The sequence below is a fragment of the Girardinichthys multiradiatus genome, chromosome 6 (assembly GCF_021462225.1).
Source record: "Girardinichthys multiradiatus isolate DD_20200921_A chromosome 6, DD_fGirMul_XY1, whole genome shotgun sequence".
Lineage (NCBI taxonomy): Eukaryota > Metazoa > Chordata > Actinopteri > Cyprinodontiformes > Goodeidae > Girardinichthys > Girardinichthys multiradiatus.
In genome coordinates, this window is record NC_061799.1 from 9492930 (window position 1) to 9517423 (window position 24494).

Here is a 24494-nt window from a genome sequence, read left to right on the forward strand (position 1 = left end):
CTTAACGTTGTATTTGTAGCTTGTTGTTGCGATTATAGTGAGGCAATCAAGGTGAGCATTGGTCAGTCTGTTTCTGTTTCTTCTTGATGATGTCCATGGTTGAAAATGTTGATTCACATGTGTATGTGCTCACAAAGTAGGACATCACTTTCTGTGCAAGTGGTTTTAAGGTGGGAAAGTCTTCTTCAGAAACCAAGTTCCGGAAGTGGCCAACACCTGCTCTGAGTTCAGCTTGGAGAATTTAATTTGCTTGCAGGTCAATTATTTCACTTTCAAGAGAGGCACGGCTGTTAGGGCAGAGCTGTGTGATTGTTGGAGCAAGAGAGGATACATCCACATGAAAGGGATTTTCAATTAAATTAAAAATCCCCCTATGTTGATTTACATCACTGAATCTGGATTCAAACTCCCCACTTAACTCCTTCAAAACTTTAACAAAACCACTATAGCTGAAGTGCTGCTACAGAGTAGGATGATTTGTGTTTTTTTCTTTCAGTCTTGGGAAGTGGGTGAGGTCTTTGTCAGGTATCCACAAAGCAGTTATTTTGTTCTGGAATGTCCTGATTGCCCTCATCATGTCACTTAGCAGCGTGTCTCGTCCTTGGAGCTGCAAGTTGAGAGAGTTCAGGTGACTGGTAATATCTGTTAGAAAGGCCAGCTGTATGATCCAATGTGGGTCTTTTAACTCAGGCTGGTGTTTCCCTTTACTGTCCAAGAAGGTGCAAATTTCATGAAGGAGGTTGAGAAACCGCTGAAGCACCTTTCCACGAGACAGCCACCGTACTTCACTGTGCATCACTAAATCACTGTACTCTGTGTTATAGTCTTCTATTAACTGTCTGAACTGCCTGTTGTTTAGTGCTCTTGAAACAATATAGTTTACCATAGGCACAACAGTTTGCATTACATTTTCAAAGTCATTATTTCTGAGCTTTGATACAAGGGCCTGCTGATGGATAATACAATGAAAACTGAGGAATTTATGCATGTCATCTCTTTTATTCATGAGACCAACAAGACCCTTTTCTTTGCGTCACATGGTTGGGGCACCATCAGTATAAACACTTGAAAGTTTGGACCAGCTGAGATGATTTAGTTGAAAAAATATCACGAGTGGATTCAGAACATCCTCACCTCTGGTTTGGCCAAGAAATGGAAGCAAGCACAACATTTCCTCCTTAAAGGTGTTTTCTTTGGGGAACCTCACCAAACACACAGCTGCGCATTATCGGTGATATCCCTGCTTTCATCCAGTGCGATGCTGAAACAGGGTGCTGCACGCAGGTCAGTCAGCAGCTGGTCACGTATGTCTCGTCCAATATCCTCCATCCGTCTCATTATTGTTGAATCAGACAGTTGTAATGATTTTATTTGTTTAAGAATTGCATCCTTGTCAAAGTTCAATTCAATTCATTTTATTTATATAGCGCCAATTCACAACACATGTCTCAAGGCACTTCACAAAAGTCAGGTACATACAGGGGTTGGACAATGAAACTGAAACACCTGGTTTTAGACCACAATAATTTATTAGTATGGTGTAGGGCCTCCTTTTGCGGCCAATACAGCATCAATTTGTCTTGGGAATGACATATACAAGTCCTGCACAGTGGTCAGAGGGATTTTAAGCCATTCTTCTTGCAGGATAGTGGCCAGGTCACTACGTGATACTGGTGGAGGAAAAGGTTTCCTGACTCGCTCCTCCAAAACACCCCAAAGTGGCTCAATAATATTTAGATCTGGTGACTGTGCAGGCCATGGGAGATATTCAACTTGACTTTATGTTCATCAAACCAATCTTTCACCAGTCTTGCTGTGTGTATTGGTGCATTGTCATCCTGATACATGGCACCACCTTCAGGATACAATGTTTGAACCATTGGATGCACATGGTCCTCAAGAATGGTTCAGTAGTCCTTGACAGTGATGCGCCCATCTAGCTAATAATTTTACATGTATTATACATTAAAGTTCTGTTTGTGAAAAACACATGTGAATGCCAACCATCTTCTGTAATAGGTTCATCTGTGGAGTTTAGTTATTTTATTATTTGAATTTTATATTTTGTTGGTAGATTTTTTTAATCTGTCTATAATTTTGTTGAAATGTTCTTCGGTTGTTTGTCTGTGTCCCTTGGTAACAGTTTGCCAATCACCACAATTATTTGGTGTCTTTGGTCCTCTGTGTTAATAATGGTGCTTTCATTTTCTACCCAAAAGTCGAAATTTCCAATTTCTTAATGAGTATTGTGACTTAATTGAAAATTTTTAATTAAGGAAGAGGGAGCAATCTCGCCAGCATTGACTTACGGCGGTCATCTGTGTAAACACTGGCATACATTGCAGTCAGAATTTATTTATTTGCGCATCTCATTAAATTAGTTACACATAGTGATGTACAACAACTGGTAGTGAACATGTGTCTTTAATGTTTTAATGTATACAAGATACTGAAAATGATTAAGTATCAGTGTCAGGTGCGGTGTAACGGAGGACGACATAATGCAGACGAGCAGGCAGCACGATGGTAAGTGAAATGGTTTAATGAAACAAACTAACTACAGAGGGTGAAGGCAAAAACAGGCATGAACAGGCCTGGCATGAACAACAAGAACTGGCAGAAAACAAGGTGACATGATCTGAAATGTTTCCGCAAGGAATGAATAGAACAGAGGTGTATATGTGGAGCAAGAAGAAGGTGAAACGAGGAGACTGATTTGCTTAGAGCAGGTGAACCGAATAAAGTTAATTAACAGACAGGAGAGAACACAACGTGACTGGAGCAAAACAGAAATTAAAGGATACAAACTAATAGAAACATAACTAGAAAAACATGAAACTAAAGCATAACCAGATCCAAAAACCTAACTTGACAAAACATGAACTAGAAGACCAAAACTAAAGCATGACCAGGAAAATAATGAACAGAAGCATGATTCAAAACCTTAACTGTGAGAAACATATGAGGAAAAACCCGCAACCAAAAACCAAACAACCCCAAATCATAACAATCAGCTTGTGATGCTAACAGTAGATGGCCTGGTCACTGGTAGCAGTTCCACCAGTTTTCTGACATTCAGAAACATATTTGTGACATCATACCTAGGTACATATTCTGACATCCAAGGTAAACTGAAAGCACCATAAGTTCTTGGTTTTAGGTGTCAAATCTTCATCTCCTCTGTGTTGCAACCTTTCTTGCCCTGCTTGTGAGTGAGTTTTAGTTTATAATTCCCAGTCTGTGTAAGTTTAGTTCTTGTAAATAAAGTCATTGTGGTTCTTTTGGGCTGCCTGTCTGCTACCTCCTCTCCTACAATTGCAATAAAAAAAGGTATTTGCAATATTATTACCCAAAGCTATGAATTTTCACATTTTCACATTTTCTTATGTTATGAACACACACCTTAATGCATTTTACAGAAATTTTATGCGATAGACCAAAACAAATAGTGCATAATTGTGAAAATATTTTTGCCATATTAAAGTTGACTTGCTGGTGTACTTGGAATCTTTGTCTCGCTGCTTAAGGTTACACACTGATGTCCAGACATTTTCCTTCGCATTTTCGGTTGGAGAGCAAAAATGAATGGTCTGATCATTTATAGCAAGGCAATGTTTTCCTGGTTAAAAAATGGAAAGTGAGAAAAGTGTTATTAAACTTCTGTCATATCCACAGTGATTGTGTGCAGGCTGGGTGTAGTCTGTGTGTTTGTGCAGTGCTTTTTTCTGCTACTCAGGGTGTGACCGACAGGTTCTGCGGCGCAGCTGTTGCTCATCAGCGAGCAATCAACCTGGGCTCAAAAGAGGTAGGAGATCCAGGAGGAGGTATCAGCTCGTTCTCTCACAAGTGTGGAAATGTTTCTACAGGAGTTTCTGTGGGCTTAATTTCTCCTGTCATGTTCAGATGAATGTGGAAATTCAAGCCTCAAAGAACCTTGGCCACAATGGTGCGTTCACACCAAACGCGATTTATGCAAATTTTTCGCCTCATTTGTGTGCTTTTGCCTGTTTCACATTCCCGTGAACTCCGCGTTGGCATTCGGCAACAAGCGGCAACGCTTCGCCGCATCATCAAATAGGAGGAGCTTCCATCTGCTGCTTGCTGGTTTCAACTGAACATGCTGGACATGGATTTCACGTATAATCATGGTTTACCTGTGGAGAGGCGACAAACGCCGCCGACATCAACGTCCCTGGGTTCACCAGATTCTTCAGGGACGGGAACAGTTCGGAGAGTACAACCACCTACTCCAGGAGCTGCGTCTGGATGACGGTCGATTTCAGCAGTACTTCCGTCTATCCAGGACCCAGTTCGAAGATCTGCTGCTCCGCGTTGGGAGATGAATCGGCCTCCGGGACGCCAACTACCGGCGACCGCAGTGAAGCCAGCCTGAAGCCGGACACCGGACACTCAAGCTCCGCGGAGCCAGCGGCATCCAGCCCACGGCCGATCTGAGTCAGGCACCCAGATTTCGGCTAGCTGCTCTCTGTTGCTCCCTCTTCTGACGTGCGGTGGTTCACTAGGGACCGTCAATAAGTTTCCGTACCAAACAATCGTGGAAAATCTGAGTGCCTGAATCGGATCAACCGTGAGCTAGATGCCGCTAACTCCGCGGAGCTTGAACATCCAACTTTAAACTAACTTCACCGCGGTTTACAGGCGCTGTATCCCCGCCACTGAACGCCTGTCCATTTGTCTTCGCTTGCCGCGCCTTCCGCGCCGCGCCCATCGCGTCCTTTGCACCGCGCCGCGCTGCTCCGCTCCTGAACGCGCCTCTACATAGGGATAACATGTAAATTGGCCGCTCCTTTCGCAGAAATTGCGTTTGGTGTGAACGCACCTTAAGTCTCCTTTCTGCTTCCCCTCCTGGACCCAGGCTTCTGGAAACAACCTAACCTTTTTATCAAGCTTCTGAGAACCATCCACCTGCCTGTCCACCCTACCACGGATCCTCGTTTCCCATGGGGCCCGCTGAATGGAGTAAAACACAAAGTCAGAAGAACGTGGAAGTACTTTTCTCCGCTGCTGCACACTCCTGTCAACCTCAACTATCGTGGTAAAGACTTATTCCTCCCTGATCTGGCTAAGGGCTTATTTGCTGTAAGTTTAACACTGACGGACTTTAGTATTATTGATCCACCTTTTCTCAAACCTTTTCTCAAACCCTAACCCTAAATCTCTTTTCTTCTCCCTCAGTGAGATCCCAATCCTGTCCACTGACCCAGTCCGGAATCCAGAACGAACTTACGTTTGTGAATAAATAAACAGTTTAAATGCTGTCCTGGTTTCCTCGTGATTATGTTTATCAGAGTCTTAAAACTATCCATTATGACAGAACGAGCTGACCAATCTGACTCTGAAGCACAATTACGAGGTGCCATTTCTCATCAGGGCATTTTATTAGGTCAACACGAAACCGTGCTTAGCGCCTTAGCTCAACAGCAAAACCAGATCCAACAATCCATTTGCACCATGAACAGACAGCTGCAAGAATTAATAACCAAAATTCCTGTGATTTCAGCTAATCGTGAACTTTCTCCTCTGCTCAGGTCGTGTCCACCCCTGCCCAGAATCGTAGTTCTATTCTAGAGGTAATTTCTCCTCCTCCCGAACCATTTTCTGATGACTTGGAGAAAAGTAAGGGATTCCTTTTACAGTGCACACTGATTTTTCACAGGTCACTTCAGTCTTTTCCGCATGATGTCACTAAGATTTCATATATAATCGGATTACTCGGGGACCAGGCAAGATGGGCAGAAGGGGGGGAGGGGGGGCAGACCAGACCCTCTTCCCCACCATTTTTCTTTTTAAATGCACACTACAACAACACGCATCAACACCACATTTGAGCTGGCGGAGGCAGGCTTAGGGTCTTTTCACACCCCCGTTCGCTATTTCCCATCTGTGGTTGGAGGCCGGGAGAGGGAATGGGCTCTCTAGTCGGGTCTGAGCTGGGGTTGGGGGTTGGGTCTTGGGGATTGTCTGGTGCTGGCGTTTCGGCTCTATCCGGATTGCTTGGGTTCCCTTGGATCTCGGCCCCTGGCTTTGGGCCCTGGTCTGCCGGCTGGGGGGGGTGCCGGGCTCCGGCAGTGGGGTCTTAGCCAGTGTTTATTGGGATGTGGCCCCGCTTTGATGGAGGGGCTGGCCAGCTGGACTGCTTCGTGGTGCGCCATAGAGGGGTGCGGGTGGCCAGCGGGCTGGGGCGCCCTGGGTGTGGGGGTGGGGTTGGCGGGTGCCCGGTAACTGGGGCCGCCGTGGCCTTCTTTCCACTGCTTCCTTCTGTGGTCCTGGCCCGGGGTCGGGCGCTGGGCGGTCGGGTGGGTGGGGCGGCGGAGCATGTCTTGTGACTGCACCGGGACGGCTGGCGGGTTGTGCTTGGCCTGGAGCGGTTGGCCTGCATGGCCCAGGTCCCCGGCCGGTGCATGTTTCCCTCTCGTGGACTGGTGGGCTGGGGCTGCTGGCACTGTCTGGGGGGGTTGGGCGGGCTTGGAGGTGTGCTGCTCTGCTGGCTGTCTTGTCCGAGGGGGGATTGGGGGCGGTGGACTGGGGGGTGGCGTGGAGGGGCTGCGGCCTGTGGGGTGGAGAGTTTGTGTCCATTTCTAGGGCGTGGGGTCACTGGCGTTTGGATTGGTTGGGCAGCGATGGTGGAGCTGAGCTGGATAGTGTTTCTCCCTGGGCGGTCGTTGCAGTGGCAGTGATGTAGTTTTTTTTTGTTGCTGAGGGGGGAATGGTGGGGTCACTGGCCCTGGGTGCCTGCTGGGTGCCTGCCTCTTGGTGGATGAGTTTGTCCCGTCATGGTGTGGGATCAGGGGTCCGGTTGTGGGTGCAGTGCTGGGTGGGGTCTGCCCTGTTGCGCCAGTGGGCAGGGGTGGCATTGCACAGGGCCCTTGCCTTCCAGTTGCGGCGCGATGTGTGGTGGGGGAACGGGGTGCGGCGGGGGTTCTTAGAGCAGGGCTGTGTGTGGAGCTTGCGCTGTGCGGGTGTGGCTTCATCGGCTTCTCGGCCACGGAGTTCACCTGTGGGGGTGGGGATTTGTGGCATTTGGGTTCGGGGGGATGTGTTCGATATCGGTGTCCTTGTTGGGGGTGGCCCTGTGGGGAGGTTCTTGTTGGGGTTCACTGGGGGTGGGAGACTCATGGGGTTGGGATCGGAGCTCGTTGGGGGGTCGGGACTCTTCCGTCCTGGGGCGGCTCCGGTTGGCGGGTTGCTTTGGGCCATGTGGACCCCTCTTTTGTACATAGCCCCCTGTCCGGAGGTGGATGGGGCTTGTTGGGGACTGGGTTCGGGGCGGGAGCTGGGCCGGGGTCACCCGGGTCTGGGCAGTACCGGCGTTGTCTGCCTGCCTCTGCCCCAGGAGGAAAGGGGACCACCTCCTGGGTCCGGGGACTGGTTGCCCCGAGGGGGTACCAGCGCCTGGACCTGGGAGTGTAGAGTATGCATGGGGAGTGTGAGTGAGTTTATGATGTCCATTGTTGTTTATCCTTACGTTGGGTGTGAGTGATTTTATGTGTATGCATGAGGGTGGTAGTGGGTGATTGTGACTGTGTGCCTGTTTTTTTTTGCGACAGGTTGAGTCTTGAACTGCTCCCTCTCCTGGATCAGCTTCCTCCCCGCCACACCGCCTGCCGGTGGTTGGAGTCTCTGCCCGCTGGTGTACTTGTGGTTCTCGGTCTCCGCGGCCGGGTGCTTTGGTGTGGGCTGGCTCACTCCCGGTGGCTGCTTGCCAGGGCCTGGCCCCCTGGGCTCTGTCGGGCCTCTGCTTGGGGGGTGGTGTGTCCCGGGGTCTTGGGCCTCTGGGTCCATGGCTGGATCTGCTTGGGCGTGGACGGCTGCTGGCGGGGCCTGTGGACTCAACACTGCGGCTCCCTGGGGCTTCTGCACTGTCGCTGCTGGGTGGTTCCCCTGGGACTCTCCACTGCTCTTCTCTGGGGTGGTTGCGGTAATCCCGGCAGTGGTTCTCCTGGGGTTCCTGTGCTTTGGGGGGCCTTTAGATGTCTGTGGCTCGGATCTCCTCAGTGTCCGTCCAAAGACCATGGGGCAGGCCTGTGGGTCCTCACACTCGCTATTGCATATTTTTGTGGAGAAACCTTGTATACAGGAGCGCGTCCACACCCATACTCACAGGTGTTGAGCTTCAGGTGTTGACAGATACACAGACGTTCTATTTTGGGCTGCACCTCTCACTAAGTACATTTTACATTCAGAATTACTGTGTCCTATTTTGTTAAAAAAAAAAAAAAACAGCTGCAGGTGTATAAGTAAGCAGGGTGTAATCTTGTATTCTCTTTATCCTTCTTTCTCTCCTCCACTCTTTCCTCCTTTTCTCCTCTTTTTCCCCATCTCTTTCTTTTTTGAGCTTCTTTCTTCCTTTTCATTTCAGTCTCCGTGTCTGTAACAATTGAAATATTCCCAAAGAAGTTTATAATAAAGTTTATTTTATAAATATCAAGCAGAGCTTTAAAGCATTAGCTGTGATGCTCTGCTTGTGAAAGTAAATCTGTTGGGCAATTTCTTGGCACTCAGACAACAATTCTGAGCGATATTCTGCCGGACCGGACACGGTAAAAAAAAAACAAAAAAAAAACGATTCTCTTCCGCAGAAAAGAACTATGATGTAGGGGATCGAGAACTTCTCGCCATCAAGATGGCCCTCGAGGAGGGGAGATACTGGCTTGAAGGTACTTTTCAACCTATCGTTGTCTGGACTGATCACAAAAACCTTGAATACATCAGAAAGGCCAAACTGCTTAACCCCAGACAGTCCCGTTGGTCATTGTTTTTCTCTCGCTTCAATTTCACTATCACTTGCTGCCCAGGATCCAAAAACATAAAACCGGACGCCTTCTCCAGACAATTTTCTTCCACTAATGATGAGTCAGAACCTGAACCAATCATAGGGCCTTCCTGTGTTGTAGGTGCTTTAACATGGGGATTAGAGGATCAGATAAGGCAGGCTCAACAAGTTCAACCAGATCCAGGCAGGGGACCCTCCAAGACGCCTTTACGTTCCCACCACAGTTAGGTCTCAGGTCATTCAGTGGGGTCATACGTCTAGGTTTTCAGGTCACCCGGGGGCTAGTCGTACCATATATTTTATTCGCAGGTATTTTTGGTGGCCAACTCTTAACAGGGATGTTGTCAACTTTGTTTCTGCTTGCACAATCTGTGCCCGAAACAAATCCTCCTACAAACCACCTGCTGGTTTGTTACAACCCCTGTCTATATCTAGTCGCCCCTGGTCTCATATCGCTTAAGATTTTGTCACTGGTCTCCCTCCATCTAAAAATTAAACAGTCATCATGTCCATTAACGATTATCGTTTCTCAAAGGCCTGTAATTTTCTAGCCTTAACCAAACTTCCTTCAGCTGCAGAGACTGCCAAACTTCTTATTAATCATGTTTTTCTCCTTCATGGGGTCCCTATGGAGATTATTTCAGATCAAGGGTCCCAGTTCATCTTGCAGGTTTGACAAGATTTTTGCAGTGCTTTGGGAGCTAAATCCCAGCTATCTTCAGGTTTTCACCCCCAAACTGACAGACTAAATCAGGAGTTAGAGAACATCCTTCGCTGTCTGTGTAACCATAACCCCACTACTTGGAGCAAGCATTTGGCCTAGGTTGTGTTGTAAATATGAATCGGAGAATATTATTTAATATTAATATTTTATCAAATAATATTTCGGTCTGTTAAGGATTGTCCTGTGAATACCAGTCCCATTAAGGCGATGGTATTAGGACAGAATAGAAAGGTGTGAGACGAGCTCTGGCATTATTGAACAGCATAAACTCTGCACATATATGGAATGAATTCACACAATTTCTTAAAATACAAGAATTTATTAACAAAAATAAGTCAACTCAAAGTCAAACATATTTCAATCAACAAACTCTTTACTATGCTAAAACAATTCAACTAAACTACCAAGCAGAATTAAAGAATGACGAAGACTAATGGACTATGTACAATATAAACAAGTTGATTAAAGATGATTGGAAATCATGACCAAAAAGAGTGATGCAACATTACCATGCAATGTTTATGTTTGAGAACCAAGGATTATCTTGAAGAATCCGGAAATGAAGTTAAGCTAGTCTTGGAACTAACTTAGGCAATAATCAGCAACATCTAGACAACCCTTCACAATGCAAGATCAGGTAACATATTATTTTAATAAAATAATGTTTTAAATAATGATCTGCTGAATAAACCAACCTCATGGATGACTAATTCTCAATGGTGTCTAATTAACTGCCTTTATTTATTGAAATAATATTTGAAGAAATATTATTGAGTATTTTGGAAAAGAGCCAAATCTTTCTGGAGAAATGGGGCTTAATGGTGTTTACTTAGGTATCAAATCTAGTAAATGATGTTCAGGGACTATTATTCACTAGCTTGAAAACCAACAACCTTTCTGTTTAATAGTCTTAGTGCTAGCACGTGTCCTTACCGGCTAGCCGTTGAGCTAACAAAAGAAGCTAATAGCTTAGCACCAGAATCAACACATACCTTTAAAATACCAGGTTAATAAAAGGGTTAAAATGCATAAGCGCGGACGGCGCGTTATGAACAATGTTCTGGTTAAAACCATCCTTTAAATAAAGTTTATCTTAACTTTAAACATACAAAGAACACAAACCGGCCTGTGTGCTACAGGTAGCATGCTAGCACAAAGATAGCCGAGTTCCACAAAACAAACTTCATAACATGAAAACGTTTAGATCATTTCATCCTAAACCTATCTGTTAATCTGCCCAAACCTAACCTCTGACCATGGTGAGTAAACGTTGTCCAAGGGCGATGAAGTTCGGATAAACGTCCACAGTCAACAAGCGGTTGGCTTTCAGCTAACCTCTGCGTTCGCTCTGTGTACAATAGCGTTAGCTCCGGAGGGCTGGGCGGCTGTTCGTTACCGTAACACGGTGGTGCAAGCCGTAGTCCGTCCTTCAGACTCGGCTTGTAGAAACAGCTTCTCTGCCGGGGATCTCTTCGACACAGTTTTGCTTCTGCGGAGCTTCGGAGAGAAAATGTAAGCAACTCTTACACCTTAATTTCCCCGCTCATGAATGAAAATACCGGATACACAGACAGTATTTCATTCTACTTAACTTTGCATATGATCGGTGATCGTATGGCTTCCTTGGATCCAGTTGAATTTATGTCTTTTTGCCAGCAAAAGACATTCGCGCACTGGGCCTCTCCTGAACCGTCCTCCTCGAAGGCCGTGTGGAAAGAGGAAGATATGTGGGAAGGGTGGGGGTCTTATACGGGCAGTGGCATCACTGGGACGTCCTCTGCTACCCCCCTTTCCCCCTTCGGAGTTGTGCTTTATTTTGGGTAATGGCGCCACAGGAAGTCCGCAGTTATCCCCTTTCCTGGCTGTGCTGGAAGAAGGTTAATGCACTTTATTTTGAAAAGTTCCAGAAAAGTCTGTACCGGAGTTTTAATGTGGAAATCCATGGCTGTAGGTCCCAACAGTTGAATACGCCCACAACAGCCATATCTCTGCAGCTACCCGGTTGTCGCCTTTTGAAGCTTCTTGCGGTTATCAACCCTCTCTTTTCCCTGATACATTCCCTGATCGAACCCTTCCTTCAGTCAGAACCTGCTTCCGTCAATGCAAAAGACTGTGGGACCAAACTAAAGCCGCTCTTCAGCGGACCTCAGCTCAGAATAAGCGCTATGCTGACAGGAAGAGGACGCCTGCGCCTTCCCCGGGCCAAGAGGCGTGGTTGTCCTCCCAGAACTTTCCTTTAAAAGTTTTTTCTAAAAAGCTTGCACCACGTTTTCTTGGGCCATTCAGAATTGAGTCAGTGATCAGTCCTACAGCTGTTCGACTCAAACTGCCTGCTCACTATAGAGTGCATCCTACTTTTTTACGTTTCCCAGATTAAACCAGTCATTTCCAGTCCATTAGTATTATTGATCCACCTTTTCTCAAACGCTCTCTAAGTCTCTTTTCTTCTCCCTCATTGAGATCCCAATCCTGTCCGCTGACCCAGTCCGGATTCCAGAACGAACTTACGGTTGTGAATAAGCAATAACTGCTTAAATGCTGTCCTGGTTTCCTCGTGATTGTGTTTATCAGAGTCTTAAAACTATCCATTATGACAGCTTCTTGATGAAAGCTTTCAACAAGAGGCAGTAAATTGTTCTGCAGTCAATTAAAGAGAGAATAAGATTAAGATGTTTATGTAAGTTAGCTTGTGTTGTACAAGACATACATGATTATAGTGTTGTCTGTATTGCATTCTAATTAAGTTTTTTTTTTTTTTAACAAGATGGTTGAAGTAGCAGATCTTAAGACCAAAAAAAACTTTTTTTTTCTCTTCTACACATAATGTTCTTAAATCTCAAGATGCTGGCTAAATTGGAGCGTGTATTTTGAGGATGTTGGTGCAGAAACACACTTCAAGAAGATTGTTCCCACTGCAGAGAAATTCAAAGCTTTTAATCTCTCACAACACAAAAGCCTTGAAAAAACAGATGCCAATTTCCAGCAGTGGCTATAGCAACATTGTGTCATGTTACAGTTTTTGCTCGCTTTAACAGCAGAGTTGCTAAAAAATGTCTCTCCCATCAAACTCTGCAAAGAGTCACATCCATCATGTTTTGTATTTTAAATTGATTGAGACACCTTCAAATTTACTGTATTTTTATTCAGTTTACTTGAAAAGAGGAAACTCAATATTTTGTTCGGATTTGTGGATTTCAGCAGGTCTTAGTCGGGGTGCTACTTAATGCTTGGTGATGTGAAACATTGTTATCTAAGCTCTCAGGCAGACACAAAGACCCAAGTCACTCTCTAATCCTGTGTGAGGAAAAGGAGTTTGCATATTATATCAGTGTTTGCAAGATTTTAATGCTGCATTAATTTCAGGCTGTAGAACACAGAAAACCCCTTAAGCTTTGTGGTTTTTTGACAAAGAAGGCAGCATTTTAATACTTGTGCAGATTTCTGCATTTTTATTTTCAGCTGGATATATTTAGCTCAATTTACTAGTATGTTCTTGCTCAAAGGTTCTTTTAAACTTATATAATAAGTTGTGGGTCTTGTGCAACATATGTTTGATTGTGGAGATGATTAAATCACTGGCCACACTAACACCCACATGAATGTCCATATGAAAATTTGCCCAAACAAGTTTTGCTCTAAAAATACATGATTTGGCCACAACTCTCGTTAGTGTGTATGGAAAGCGCCAGTCATCCATCTCTGAGTCCCAAACAGCCTATACTGAGGCTCTGTTCAGACCTCGTGCTAACATCTTTGCTTTGGTCTTGAGATGGACAGAGGTTCTTTGCACACACTAACGTCAGGGAGGATCCGACACTTTATCTGCTTTGGAATAACTGTTTAAAATATTCTGGGCTATATTTAAGGACCCCCTGACCTGACATGATTCCAGCAACGGGAATTTTCCGGGTGTCTCAGTACAAAACAGTGCAGAACACGTTCTGAAAAGTATTTGTTCAGTAGGCTATGGGTGCAATAAAGTTACTTAGGAAATATGTCAAAAATCGTGGAAATAAAAAGTTGATTGTCAAATACAATCCTACCTGGCTGGGATTAATCTTTATGAAAATTATAATCCTGGTTTTGGTCATTATGGTGCTACTAGGTTACTAAAATAACAATGGTTAAAAATAACAATATCATCTTATTGCAGCTGACCTGGACTTTTTTCCATTCTCTTTCTGGGTCCTGGTGGAGCCTTAGTGGAACATTTGATACCATTGCCATTGACATCCTCACTGACAAATGTATTATCAATGCACCTTAAACTGGATTAAATGGTATTTTACTTGGAAAACTCATTTCATTCATGTTAGATCCTTCCAGTCTAAGTACTTTCCAGTCATATCCAGTATACCTCAGGCCTCTGTCCTGGGTCATATTTTGTTTATAGTCTACCTCTTCCCGCTTTCATATAAATGCAGTGGTAATTTCCATTGTTATGTGGATGATGCTCAGCAGTGTATTTCTACCAAACCTAGCTCTTCCTCCCAACTCCCTCTTACAAGAAATCAAATCTAATTTTCTGCCCTATTCCTTGAAACAGTAACAGAACAGAAGTCCTCTTCAGTACAAAGAACATCTTCACAAACATGAGTTTTTAAAAATAGCAACTCCATAGCTCTTTGTTCATCTGAAGTTGAAGGTCTTAACATAACTCTGGATCTGCGAATGCAGGCTGCGGGGATTTTGCCAAACAAGCACGTGTCTCTACTCATACTATGTTTAGCTCAGCTAAACCACAACACACTGCAGCCTCTTAGGAGGCGATAATGGGCTGGTTTGTACACTGTCTGGTAGGAGGGGATAAAGAAAAAAAAAAGCTGTCCTCAGTGCAGTTTTCAGGGCTTTTTATCATTTAAAAATGCTGTTGGATTGCATTGACCTTTGATTAATCCTCATCATTTCTTGTCTGTATGTGTTTGTGTGACAGATGAAGGCCAGACAGTGTGTGGTTCACCTGCTGACATGCAAGGTCGCCAACTGAGTGAGGTGGGCATCCAGCTTCGGACGTTATGTCACCAGACGCTGGACTCCTGGGACTACCTTTTCTTCGTTGTCATAGGCTTTGTCATCTTTGCCGCCGGGACAGTGTCGGCGTGGTTGATGGGTGTCGTCTTGGTGCTTTATGAGCGCTACATCAAGAAGAAAGACGATCCGTTCGAACTGGAGAATGAGGAAGAAGGTATTGAGATAGGTAATGCATCGAGAGGCAGAACAGACCGGAGCAACAGGGGTTTAAAAACTTTACATACTGTTTAAAAGAATTAATCCCATCCGGTCCACCATGGATTCCCACAGTGCCTCCTGTACACCTGCATGGCTGTCTGTTAAGTCTGATGTTAAATTAAAACTAAGTATTTTTAACAGGCTGGGCTCTCAAACAAAAAAATGAAATTCAACAGAAATAAGGAATGTCTTTCTAATCATTTGTGGTGGGCTTTTAGGGGATGAAATAGGTTTTTGTAGTCTCTGTGGTGGAGGTCCCCATTGCTGGGTGATACATAAACCATATATGCAAATGTTATGAATCTGTATGTTGTTCAATTCAGTTCTGTTTGGGTGAGAATTGGATTTATTGGCCAGAATTGCGGTCTGTGTTGGTAAAACTGGTATTAAAAAAACAGTTAGGCTTTTCTTTGAAGCACACAAACTCAGTTTATTTTATGCTTTAGGTTTTTGGCCTCTAGAGTTTTCCAAAATAGGTTTACAATATTAACTTTCTGATACTATTAAATGTTTTAGCGTCATTTGTGTAAAACACTTCATTAAATCTCCTATATTTTTAAGGATATTCCTCTTCTCAAAGGCACAGGTCTGTTTTGAAGGGACTATACTGTACAATAGCTGCTTAAAGGGATAGTTGAGGATTTTTCAAATAAGGTTTGGCGGAAATGTTATAAGCAGTTAATTTCTTACCTGCAGTAGATAATTCTCTTTACATCTTCATTTTTTTTCACATGTTCTGTCTTGGCATTTCAGTAATACCACATAGAGAAGCTGATTGCATACATGTGCCAGCGCTGATTTGCTACAAAAGGATTTCTCAAGACGAAATCCTAATTGCATGATTAACTAAATAAATCGAGATCCAGCATCAAAGTAGGCTGAGCACACTGATGTAATAATCACCTGTGTTTGTATGACCTTCAATCATTTTTGTTTGAGCGTATGCATAGAAATACTGTAAGTGTGATGGTGCTCAGCAAGGTGTATGTGAGCAGGTTTGTCACCTGGACTTACATAGTTGTTAGAGTGACGAGAAACTAATGTTTTTAAACATTGTACAACTAATGCAGGTTTTAGCAGGTTTTTCATGGAATACAGGTCCTTCTCAAAAAATTTGCATATTGTGATAAAGTTAATTATTTTCCATAATGTAATGATGAAAATTTAACATTCATATATTTTAGATTCATTGCACACTAACTGAAATATTTCAGGTCTTTTATTGTCTTAATACGGATGATTTTGGCATATAGCTCATGAAAACCCAAAATTCCTATCTCACAAAATTAGCATATTTCATCCGACCAATAAAAGAAAAGTGTTTTTAATACAAAAAACGTCAACCTTCAAATAATCATGTACAGTTATGCACTCAATACTTGGTCGGGAATCCTTTGACTGAAATGACTGCTTCAATGCGGCGTGGCATGGAGGCAATCAGCCTGTGGCACTGCTGAGGTCTTATGGAGGCCCAGGATGCTTCGATAGCGGCCTTTAGCTCATCCAGAGTGTTGGGTCTTGAGTCTCTCAACGTTCTCTTCACAATATCCCACAGATTCTCTATGGGGTTCAGGTCAGGACAGTTGGCAGGCCAATTGAGCACAGTGATACCATGGTCAGTAAACCATTTACCAGTGGTTTTGGCACTGTGAGCAGGTGCCAGGTCATGCTGAAAAATGAAATCTTCATCTGCATAAAGCTTTTCAGCAGATGGAAGCATGAAGTGCTCCAAAATCTTCTGATAGCTAGCTGCATTGACCCTGCCCTTGATAAAACACAGTGGACCAACACCAGCAGCTGACACGGCACCCCAGACCATCACTGACTGTGGGTACTTGACACTGGACTTCTGGCATTTTGGCATTTCCTTCTCCCCAGTCTTCCTCCAGACTCTGGCACCTTGATTTCCGAATGACATGCAGAATTTGCTTTCATCCGAAAAAAGTACTTTGGACCACTGAGCAACAGTCCAGTGCTGCTTCTCTGTAGCCCAGGTCAGGCGTTTCTGCCGCTGTTTCTGGTTCAAAAGTGGCTTGACCTGGGGAATGCAGCACCTGTAGCCCATTTCCTGCACACCCCTGTGCACGGTGGCTCTGGATGTTTCTACTCCAGACTCAGTCTACTGCTTCCGCAGGTCCCCCAAGGTCTGGAATCGGCCCTTCTCCACAATCTTCCTCAGGGTCCGGTCACCTCTTCTCGTTGTGCAGCGTTTTCTGCCACACTTTTTCCTTCCCACAGACTTCCCACTGAGGTGCCTTGATACAGCACTCTGGGAACAGCCTATTCGTTCAGAAATTTCTTTCTGTGTCTTACCCTCTTGCTTGAGGGTGTCAATAGTGGCCTTCTGGACAGCAGTCAGGTCTGCAGTCTTACCCATGATTGGGGTTTTGAGTGATGAACCAGGCTGGGAGTTTTAAAGGCCTCAGGAATCTTTTGCAGGTGTTTAGAGTTAACTCGTTGATTCAGATGATTAGGTTCATAGCTCGTTTAGAGACCCTTTTAATGATATGCTAATTTTGTGAGATAGGAATTTTGGGTTTTCATGAGCTGTATGCCACAATCATCTGTATTAAGACAATAAAAGACCTGAAATATTTCAGTTAGTGTGCAATGAATCTAAAATATATGAATGTTAAATTTCCATCATTACATTATGGAAAATAAAGAACTTTATCACAATATGCTAATATTTTGAGAAGGACCTGTATTTGCCTTCAATTTCCATAACAGAATGACACCCAAATTACCAGTAAAATAAAAAATGTTTCTGGTCATTAGATTAAAAACTGTGATTTTTTTTAATATAATTTTCCACAAAATATCAACATCCCATTGAAGAAAAGGTATCCATCATCTTTTTTTTTTTTTACAAAAGTTTAATGTTTTTCTATGTTTCAAAACGTAAAAATAAAATGGTGGTTCTTTCAAAATGACAACAAATTTTCTGAAGTAGATTTTTGGCAAAAACTATAAGTTGTCGTTTTTCAAAAGATCATGTAACATTTGAGGCTCTTAATGAGTTTTATTTAGCTGGACTGAGGGCAAAAGAATGTCTATTTGGATTTTAAAACAGAGCCTTGGCCCAGACTGAAAACACCTCCAATCTCAAAAACATCATAGCAGTTTATATGCAAATGCTGTTTTAGAATGATTATCAACACAGAAGATGTTGATTGTACCCCAGTGGGTCTTCCTGTGTGAAACACGTACTAAGAATGGATCGAGAAAGTGTCTGAGGTCAGATTATCAGACAGGACAGTAATGCAGTGTAAATATAACAAAATTGCATTTATTCAACAGCTATATTATGTTTGCCATTTTCATAGCTTTACTTTTAATTGTTAAATTGCAATGATGTTTTTAAGTAGTTTTAGACAGTAGAAACTATTTGGGTCTTGGCCCCTCTCATAAATGTTTAAAAATGAGAAAATGAATGTGGGTAGCAATGATTTACCAATGGACTTCCTGTGTACAACACTTTTGTATAAAAATTACTCGCACAGGAAAAATGTTGCATGTTGTGCTCCTAGTCTGCAATCAAGAAGGAAGACTACTGGTGACATATCGGCTCTGTAAACAACCATCCATGCAAATGTGACAACAGTGTAAAAGCTTATAAAATAAATTTCACATAAACATGACAGTTTTGAGTTGTTCTAAAATTTTGGAAGCCTGCTTTGTTTGGGCCCCCTCTTAAATTAATCCTAAGCTTCAGATTTTGATTCTATTAAGTCAAGTGAGGTGTCTACTGCTGGGTAGATATGAACTGCTTAGCATGTTTTCTTAGAAAACACTTAAAAAATCCGGAACTATCTCTTTAATTTGAAATGATGCAAAAGTAGAAGAGTAGGAGGAAGGCAATTTGAGGTAATGTATTAAGGACAGGAAGTAGAACCTAAAGTACCAATGAAATATCTGAGTTTTAACCTCTGCAAGAGAAACTTTATAAACTTTTGACTCTGCACATTGTGACTTTTTATGTAGACACAAAGCAAGAAACTGTGAAGGCGAACATCCAAAAGATTTATGTCCCCTTAATGTAACTTGCACTAATTATCTAATATTTTTGGCCTGTCTGCATTATAAATGACACACATTTACTCTTAGTATAGCACAAGTTGTAGAATTAGAATAAAAAATAAAGATGCAGTTATCTTCTTCTGAAATGTTTGCCTGTCCCAAATCATAATTTGCTGACAGTCTTGTCCTGTAAGTGTCATAAAAGGGTTTGAGGGGGACCAAAGTGCAGACAAGAGCTGGGCAGCAACATGTTGTAAATGGTTTTGGCTTTATTTCCAGAGGTTTTCAAAAGAAACCAAACAAGGCACTGCAGATACAAACAACGTCCTGATCCAAAAGCTTGCAAGAGGTTCTGCAGGCACATGGAAAAAACTCAGCACAAATACATGGGTTGAGAACAGGGTATGACAAACACAAGGAACCAGCCACAAACAATGACACAAATCCAACTAATATACTGAGGGATAACAAAGGGCAAGTAATCAGAGAAAACAGGGAACAGGTGTGACAAGGAGGCAGGGAGGCAGAAGGAACAGGTGAAACAAATACAAAGACTGAGCATGGGCAAAGTAACTAATAAACAGAAACACAGACCAAGCAAACCTATAGACAAAGATAAATACTCAAATGGGGAATAAGAAAACTAGAATAATCATGACTAAAGTAAACAGAGAAACTAGAGGGAACATAGGAACAACAATAACAACCTAAGAACAAACAAAGAACCCATAAAGAAAACCTGAATACAAAAGTAAACAAACCTAACCACACTGACTGAATTAACTGGAAAGGAAACAGAAAATAAACTAGTAAACAAGAAGAGTGCAAAGGAACAAATAATAAAACACAATAAAACACAAAGATACTGAAGAGAAATAAAACTAGAGAATCCAGGAAAGACCAAGAACTATAATGATTACAATAATAATAATAAACCATACAAAGTAATAAGAAAACAACCATAAAATAACTTAAGAAGTAAACACTAGGAGGCGGAAGAGGGAGAAAAGAAAACATGATACAAAAACCAAAATAGAAACATCTAAGCAAAAGGTAAACAAACACAAAGCCACAAACAAAGTCTAAAAATGTCACTCCGTGACAGTAAGCAATAAGAAAGGAATAAGATTAGGTGGCTGTACATTTTTTTAACAGTTTTCTTTCTACAGCTGAATTTCTCATGAATATAAGAAAGCAAGGCATTTTTATTTGTATAGCACATTTCAGCAACAAGACAATTCAAAGTGCTGAACATGATTCTAAAATAGTGGCATCATAAAGGAAAGTAACGAAAAGATGGAATATAGGCTGAAATTGATGATGTTTCAGTTAATAGTTTAAATAAGAAGAAAGAGTTTGTTATTTTTTCCAGAATGGCAAACGTGCTGGCTGTATCAAGCAGACCTGGTTTAGAGTTGAATCAATCATTTAAGAACAAAAGTGTTGATTTAAGGAATTAAACTGAATCACTTAAATACTTTTTTCTGTTCATTTCAGTTCCGTTTGTTTTTAAACTAGTAAGCTCAGACATTGATGAAAAATCCCTTGTCTTCTTTGATTTTGCTGTGATTTATGCTGCCTTTCACTTTCTGTGGAGATAAGAGCTCGGATCATGGAATGACGTTATGCTGTTCTAAACATTGTTCCAGATACAGGTCATCAAACCAATAGGACCAAGCTATCTACTAGCAAAATAACTACTATTTTGCTTCCGCCTCTCTGCCTGCTCAGACGCTTTTCTCATAAGCTCCCTGCTTGCTTGCATTCTTTTACTCCTAACTTTTTATCTTAGCCAAAATTACAGAAATATTGGACTAAAACAATTTCTTACCAGCAACTCCCAAGGATTATTATTATTATTATAAATTTTTTTTTTCTAAAGGACTTTGATGTTTTTATAATCGAACTCGAAAGCAGGACAAGTTGACGCCAGCTAATCAGCACAAAATGCCTCCCTTCACCACAGAGGACTTCGACAAACTTTTACAGAAATTGGCTGTTTTGGAGATGAAAATCCATCGACTAGAAGTGAATGTGGAGGTGAATATGGGGTACAACGATGATTCAACTCTGCCTGTGATCCCAAATAGTGACAGCCAGCTCAACAACTCAGCCGGCAATCAGAACACTGAGAATAAACCTACCGGCAGACCCCCCTGGCATGTTTTAGGGGCATGCCCAAAAAATCAAGGTGGACGACTCACTGGAAGATCTCAGCAATTGAATAAATTAGAATGGCCAGAATTACAGAGAAATGCCCCCGTTTCCCCTGGGAAAAGGAGACTTCGACAGCGAGCTGCTGTCACAACAACTGATAGGAGTGAGACAGCTGGAAATAATGGAATTCCCCTCCAAAACAGATTTGCTCCACTACAGAACGAAAACCAGGAAAATGATCCATCTTCTGAGAACAATAAGAAGTTTGAGAACCACTTTCACTCTAAACATTCTTCTCCTAAGCTGCCAGAGAAAAAGCGCCCCACCAGACCAAGAACCCTAATAGTGGGGAACACAGCTGTGGATGGGATTAAAAACTTCTGCAACAAGAAAAACACAGAAGTTATGATTGGTCCCATTAATGTGGTCTCTGATATCTCAGAGAATAGAGAATATTCTTGCAATCACAGAAAAGCGCCCGTCTCTAGAAAACCTTATTATACACTGTGGAGCCATGGATGACGTAGCTAAGAAAAAATCAGAAGAATTGAAGGAGGATTTCACTCGTCTGCTGAATATTGTTGGAGGTCTCAATATCAAGGTGTTTCTCAGCGGACCCTTTGCACCGATTTTCTGTGGAGATGAGATTTTTTTCAGACTTCTGATGATTAATAAGTGGTTGAAAAAAACATGTGCCACCACACCTGTGAACGTCATCGACAACTTTAATATTTTTTGGGAAAAAAGACAACTCTTCAAGCAAGATGGTTTCTGTTTGAACAAGCCAGGATCCAGACGTCTCACATCTAATCTCTTCTATTCAGTAAATAATCTGCCAGCAGCTTTGACCTTCAGCAGAGAACATGGAGTGTCAACAACAATGATAACGCTGCCTCCAACAGCTCCAGCAGAAACAATCAGCCAGTTGGCTGAGAAAGAGAGGTCATCAAAAAAGGTCTCCCCGTCGAAATCCATAAAAGAAGTGGACACCCCCATTATACCCCCATCCCCCCAAACCCAGACCGACACCCCCGGTAAACCCCCCTCACCCCAGACCCCGACCCAGACCGCACAGAACTCTCCCATCTCCCCACTGAGCCCGCTTTTTGCTTTACTGGATTCTGATAACATGAAAGGAGCTCTTAAGATTGGGACCCAAATGTCTCTAACCTCTTCTCCATTCACACCCTACTAAACCAACATCTTCCAAATGCTGCAGACCTCCACCACCTTCTAATCTATCTCCTCCTAATCAGGACCTTAAAATCACATCTCTGTGATACAGTCTGGGCCCCAGTGGTAACTCTATCAGAAATGAGCATGTCCAGGAAAAACCTGGGCCCCTGATAGGAGCTAGTTGTAAAATCTCTGTGCTTATATGTGACAGAAAGAACAAAGCCAAAAGGATAAGAAATAGTAATAAACAATCAACAAAAGCCATAAACTGTCAGGTACAACCAGACACAGAGTTAATATCAGCAACTAAGTCATATAAACTGGCTTTACTGAACATTAGATCTTTGTCAGGGAAATCATTTTTAATCAATGACTTAATTACTGACCACGATCTTGATGTTATGTTTTTAACAGAAACATGGTTACATGAATTTAATGAAGCTGACATTCTGATAGAGGCGACGCCTCCGAACTACAATTTTCTTTGTGAGAGCAGACAGCAAAGAAATGGTGGAGGGGTGACCACTTTGTTTAAAGATTTATTAGAGTGTAAAAAAGTATTTCTGGGCAAATTTGACTCGTTTGAATATTTGGCTCTCCGGGTAAAGAGCCCGGTCCTAACAATGTTCTTGAATATTTACAGGTCTCCTAAGTCCAAAACAAACTTTTTCAGTGATTTTAATGAGCTTTTATCTGTGATATGTGTTGATTATGACTGTTTAATTATTGTGGGAGACTTCAACATTCACATGGACAATCCTGAAGACAGAAGTGCAATAGATCTATGTGACACTCTTAGAAATTTTGGTTTGACTCAACATGTTAAACAGCAAATGCACAAACAGGGACATATTTTGGACTTGATCATCACTAAGGGTCTAAACATTTCCAAGGTGTCTGTAACTGAGGTTGCCCTGTCTGACCACTTTTCTGTTATTTTTGAAAGCATCATCTGCATTGACTCAGTTTGCCAAAGAGACATGATAAGAAAATGCATCTTTAAGGACGGTGCTGCTGAAACCTTTAACCAGATTTACTCTTCTACCTCCACTTTGCCCTGTAACATTGTAGATGAGCTGGTAGATAACTTTCATTCTAAAATCTCGGACATCATTAATTCAATTGCTCCAATTAAAGTGAAAGTCGTTTCTGGGAAGAAAATGTCTCCATGGAGAAGTGCTCCACCAGTCAGAAGTGAAAAAAAGGAGTGTCGAAAAGTTGAACGCAGGTGGCGAAAGACTGGACTCCAGGTTCACTATATTATCTATAAAGAGAGACTATACAGATATAACCTACAACTGAAAAATGCAAGGGAATCTTTCTTTTCTGAGATCATCAGCAAAAACATTAACAATGCTCGTGCATTATTTGCCACGGTCGACAGGTTAACAAACCCTCCTGTAACTGTAGCATCTGAACTCCACTCTACCAGGGCGTGCAACAAATTTGCTGACTTCTTTACTGAAAAAACCCAAAAGATTAGAGGGGCAGTCAGTACATCCACATCAACTCCAGTACCAATGTTGTCTCCAACTAGAACTGATTTTGACAAAATTTCCCAATTTCACCAAATAAACTGCAAAATCTTAGAAGAAATCGTACAGCAACTAAGCTCTTCTTCCTGCTGTCTCGATCTTTTACCCACAGCATTCCTTAAGAAAGCTTTGCCTGTAATAACATCTGATTTAACACAAATAATAAACACGTCCCTTTTGTCAGGTGTTTTCCCCCAGGCCCTGAAAACAGCAATTATCAAACCTCTATTGAAAAAGAGCAACTTGGACAAGCTGCTACTACAGAACTACAGGCCTATATCAAACCTCCCCTTCATCAGTAAGATTATTGAAAAAGCTGTTTTTCAGCAGTTAAACAACTTCCTAACAATGACCAGCCGCTTTGATGTCTTCCAGTCAGACTTCCTGCTCACCACAGTACAGAAACTGCTCTTGTCAAGGTGTTCAATGACATCCATATAAATGCAGACTGTGGAAGAACCACAGTGCTGGTATTATTGGACCTTAGTGCTGCATTCGACACTGTTCATCACTCCATTTTATTAGAGCACCTGAAAAACTGGGTCGGCCTTTCTGGTACAGCACTCAACTGGTTTAAATCCTACTTGAAGGAACGGGACTTTTTTGTGTCAGTAGGTAACTTTACATCAGAGAGCACAAAAATCACATGTGGTGTTCCCCAAGGGTCCATCTTAGGGCCCCTCCTATTCAATATCTACACGCTCCCCATAACTCAGATTTTAATAAACAACAACGTAAGTTATCATAACTATGCAGACGACACACAGCTATACGTTACGATGTCACCAGGTGACTATGAACCCATTCAAACGCTGGGTAAATGCTTAGAAGAAATCAATGCATGGATGAGCCTAAATTT

General features: G+C 42.5%; 1 protein-coding gene across 1 annotated transcript in view; it reads left to right on the forward strand.

Annotated features, from left to right (window-relative positions):
* Positions 1-15957, forward strand: part of LOC124869474 (leucine-rich repeat-containing protein 52-like) — a 29675-nt gene extending 13718 nt beyond the window's left edge. The window contains exon 2 of the mRNA XM_047367331.1: positions 14452-15957. Within this exon, the coding sequence (XP_047223287.1) occupies positions 14452-14780 (329 nt within the window). The 3' untranslated portion in view covers positions 14781-15957. The remainder of the gene's footprint in view (positions 1-14451) is intronic.
* Positions 15958-24494: the final 8537 nt, after the last annotated feature.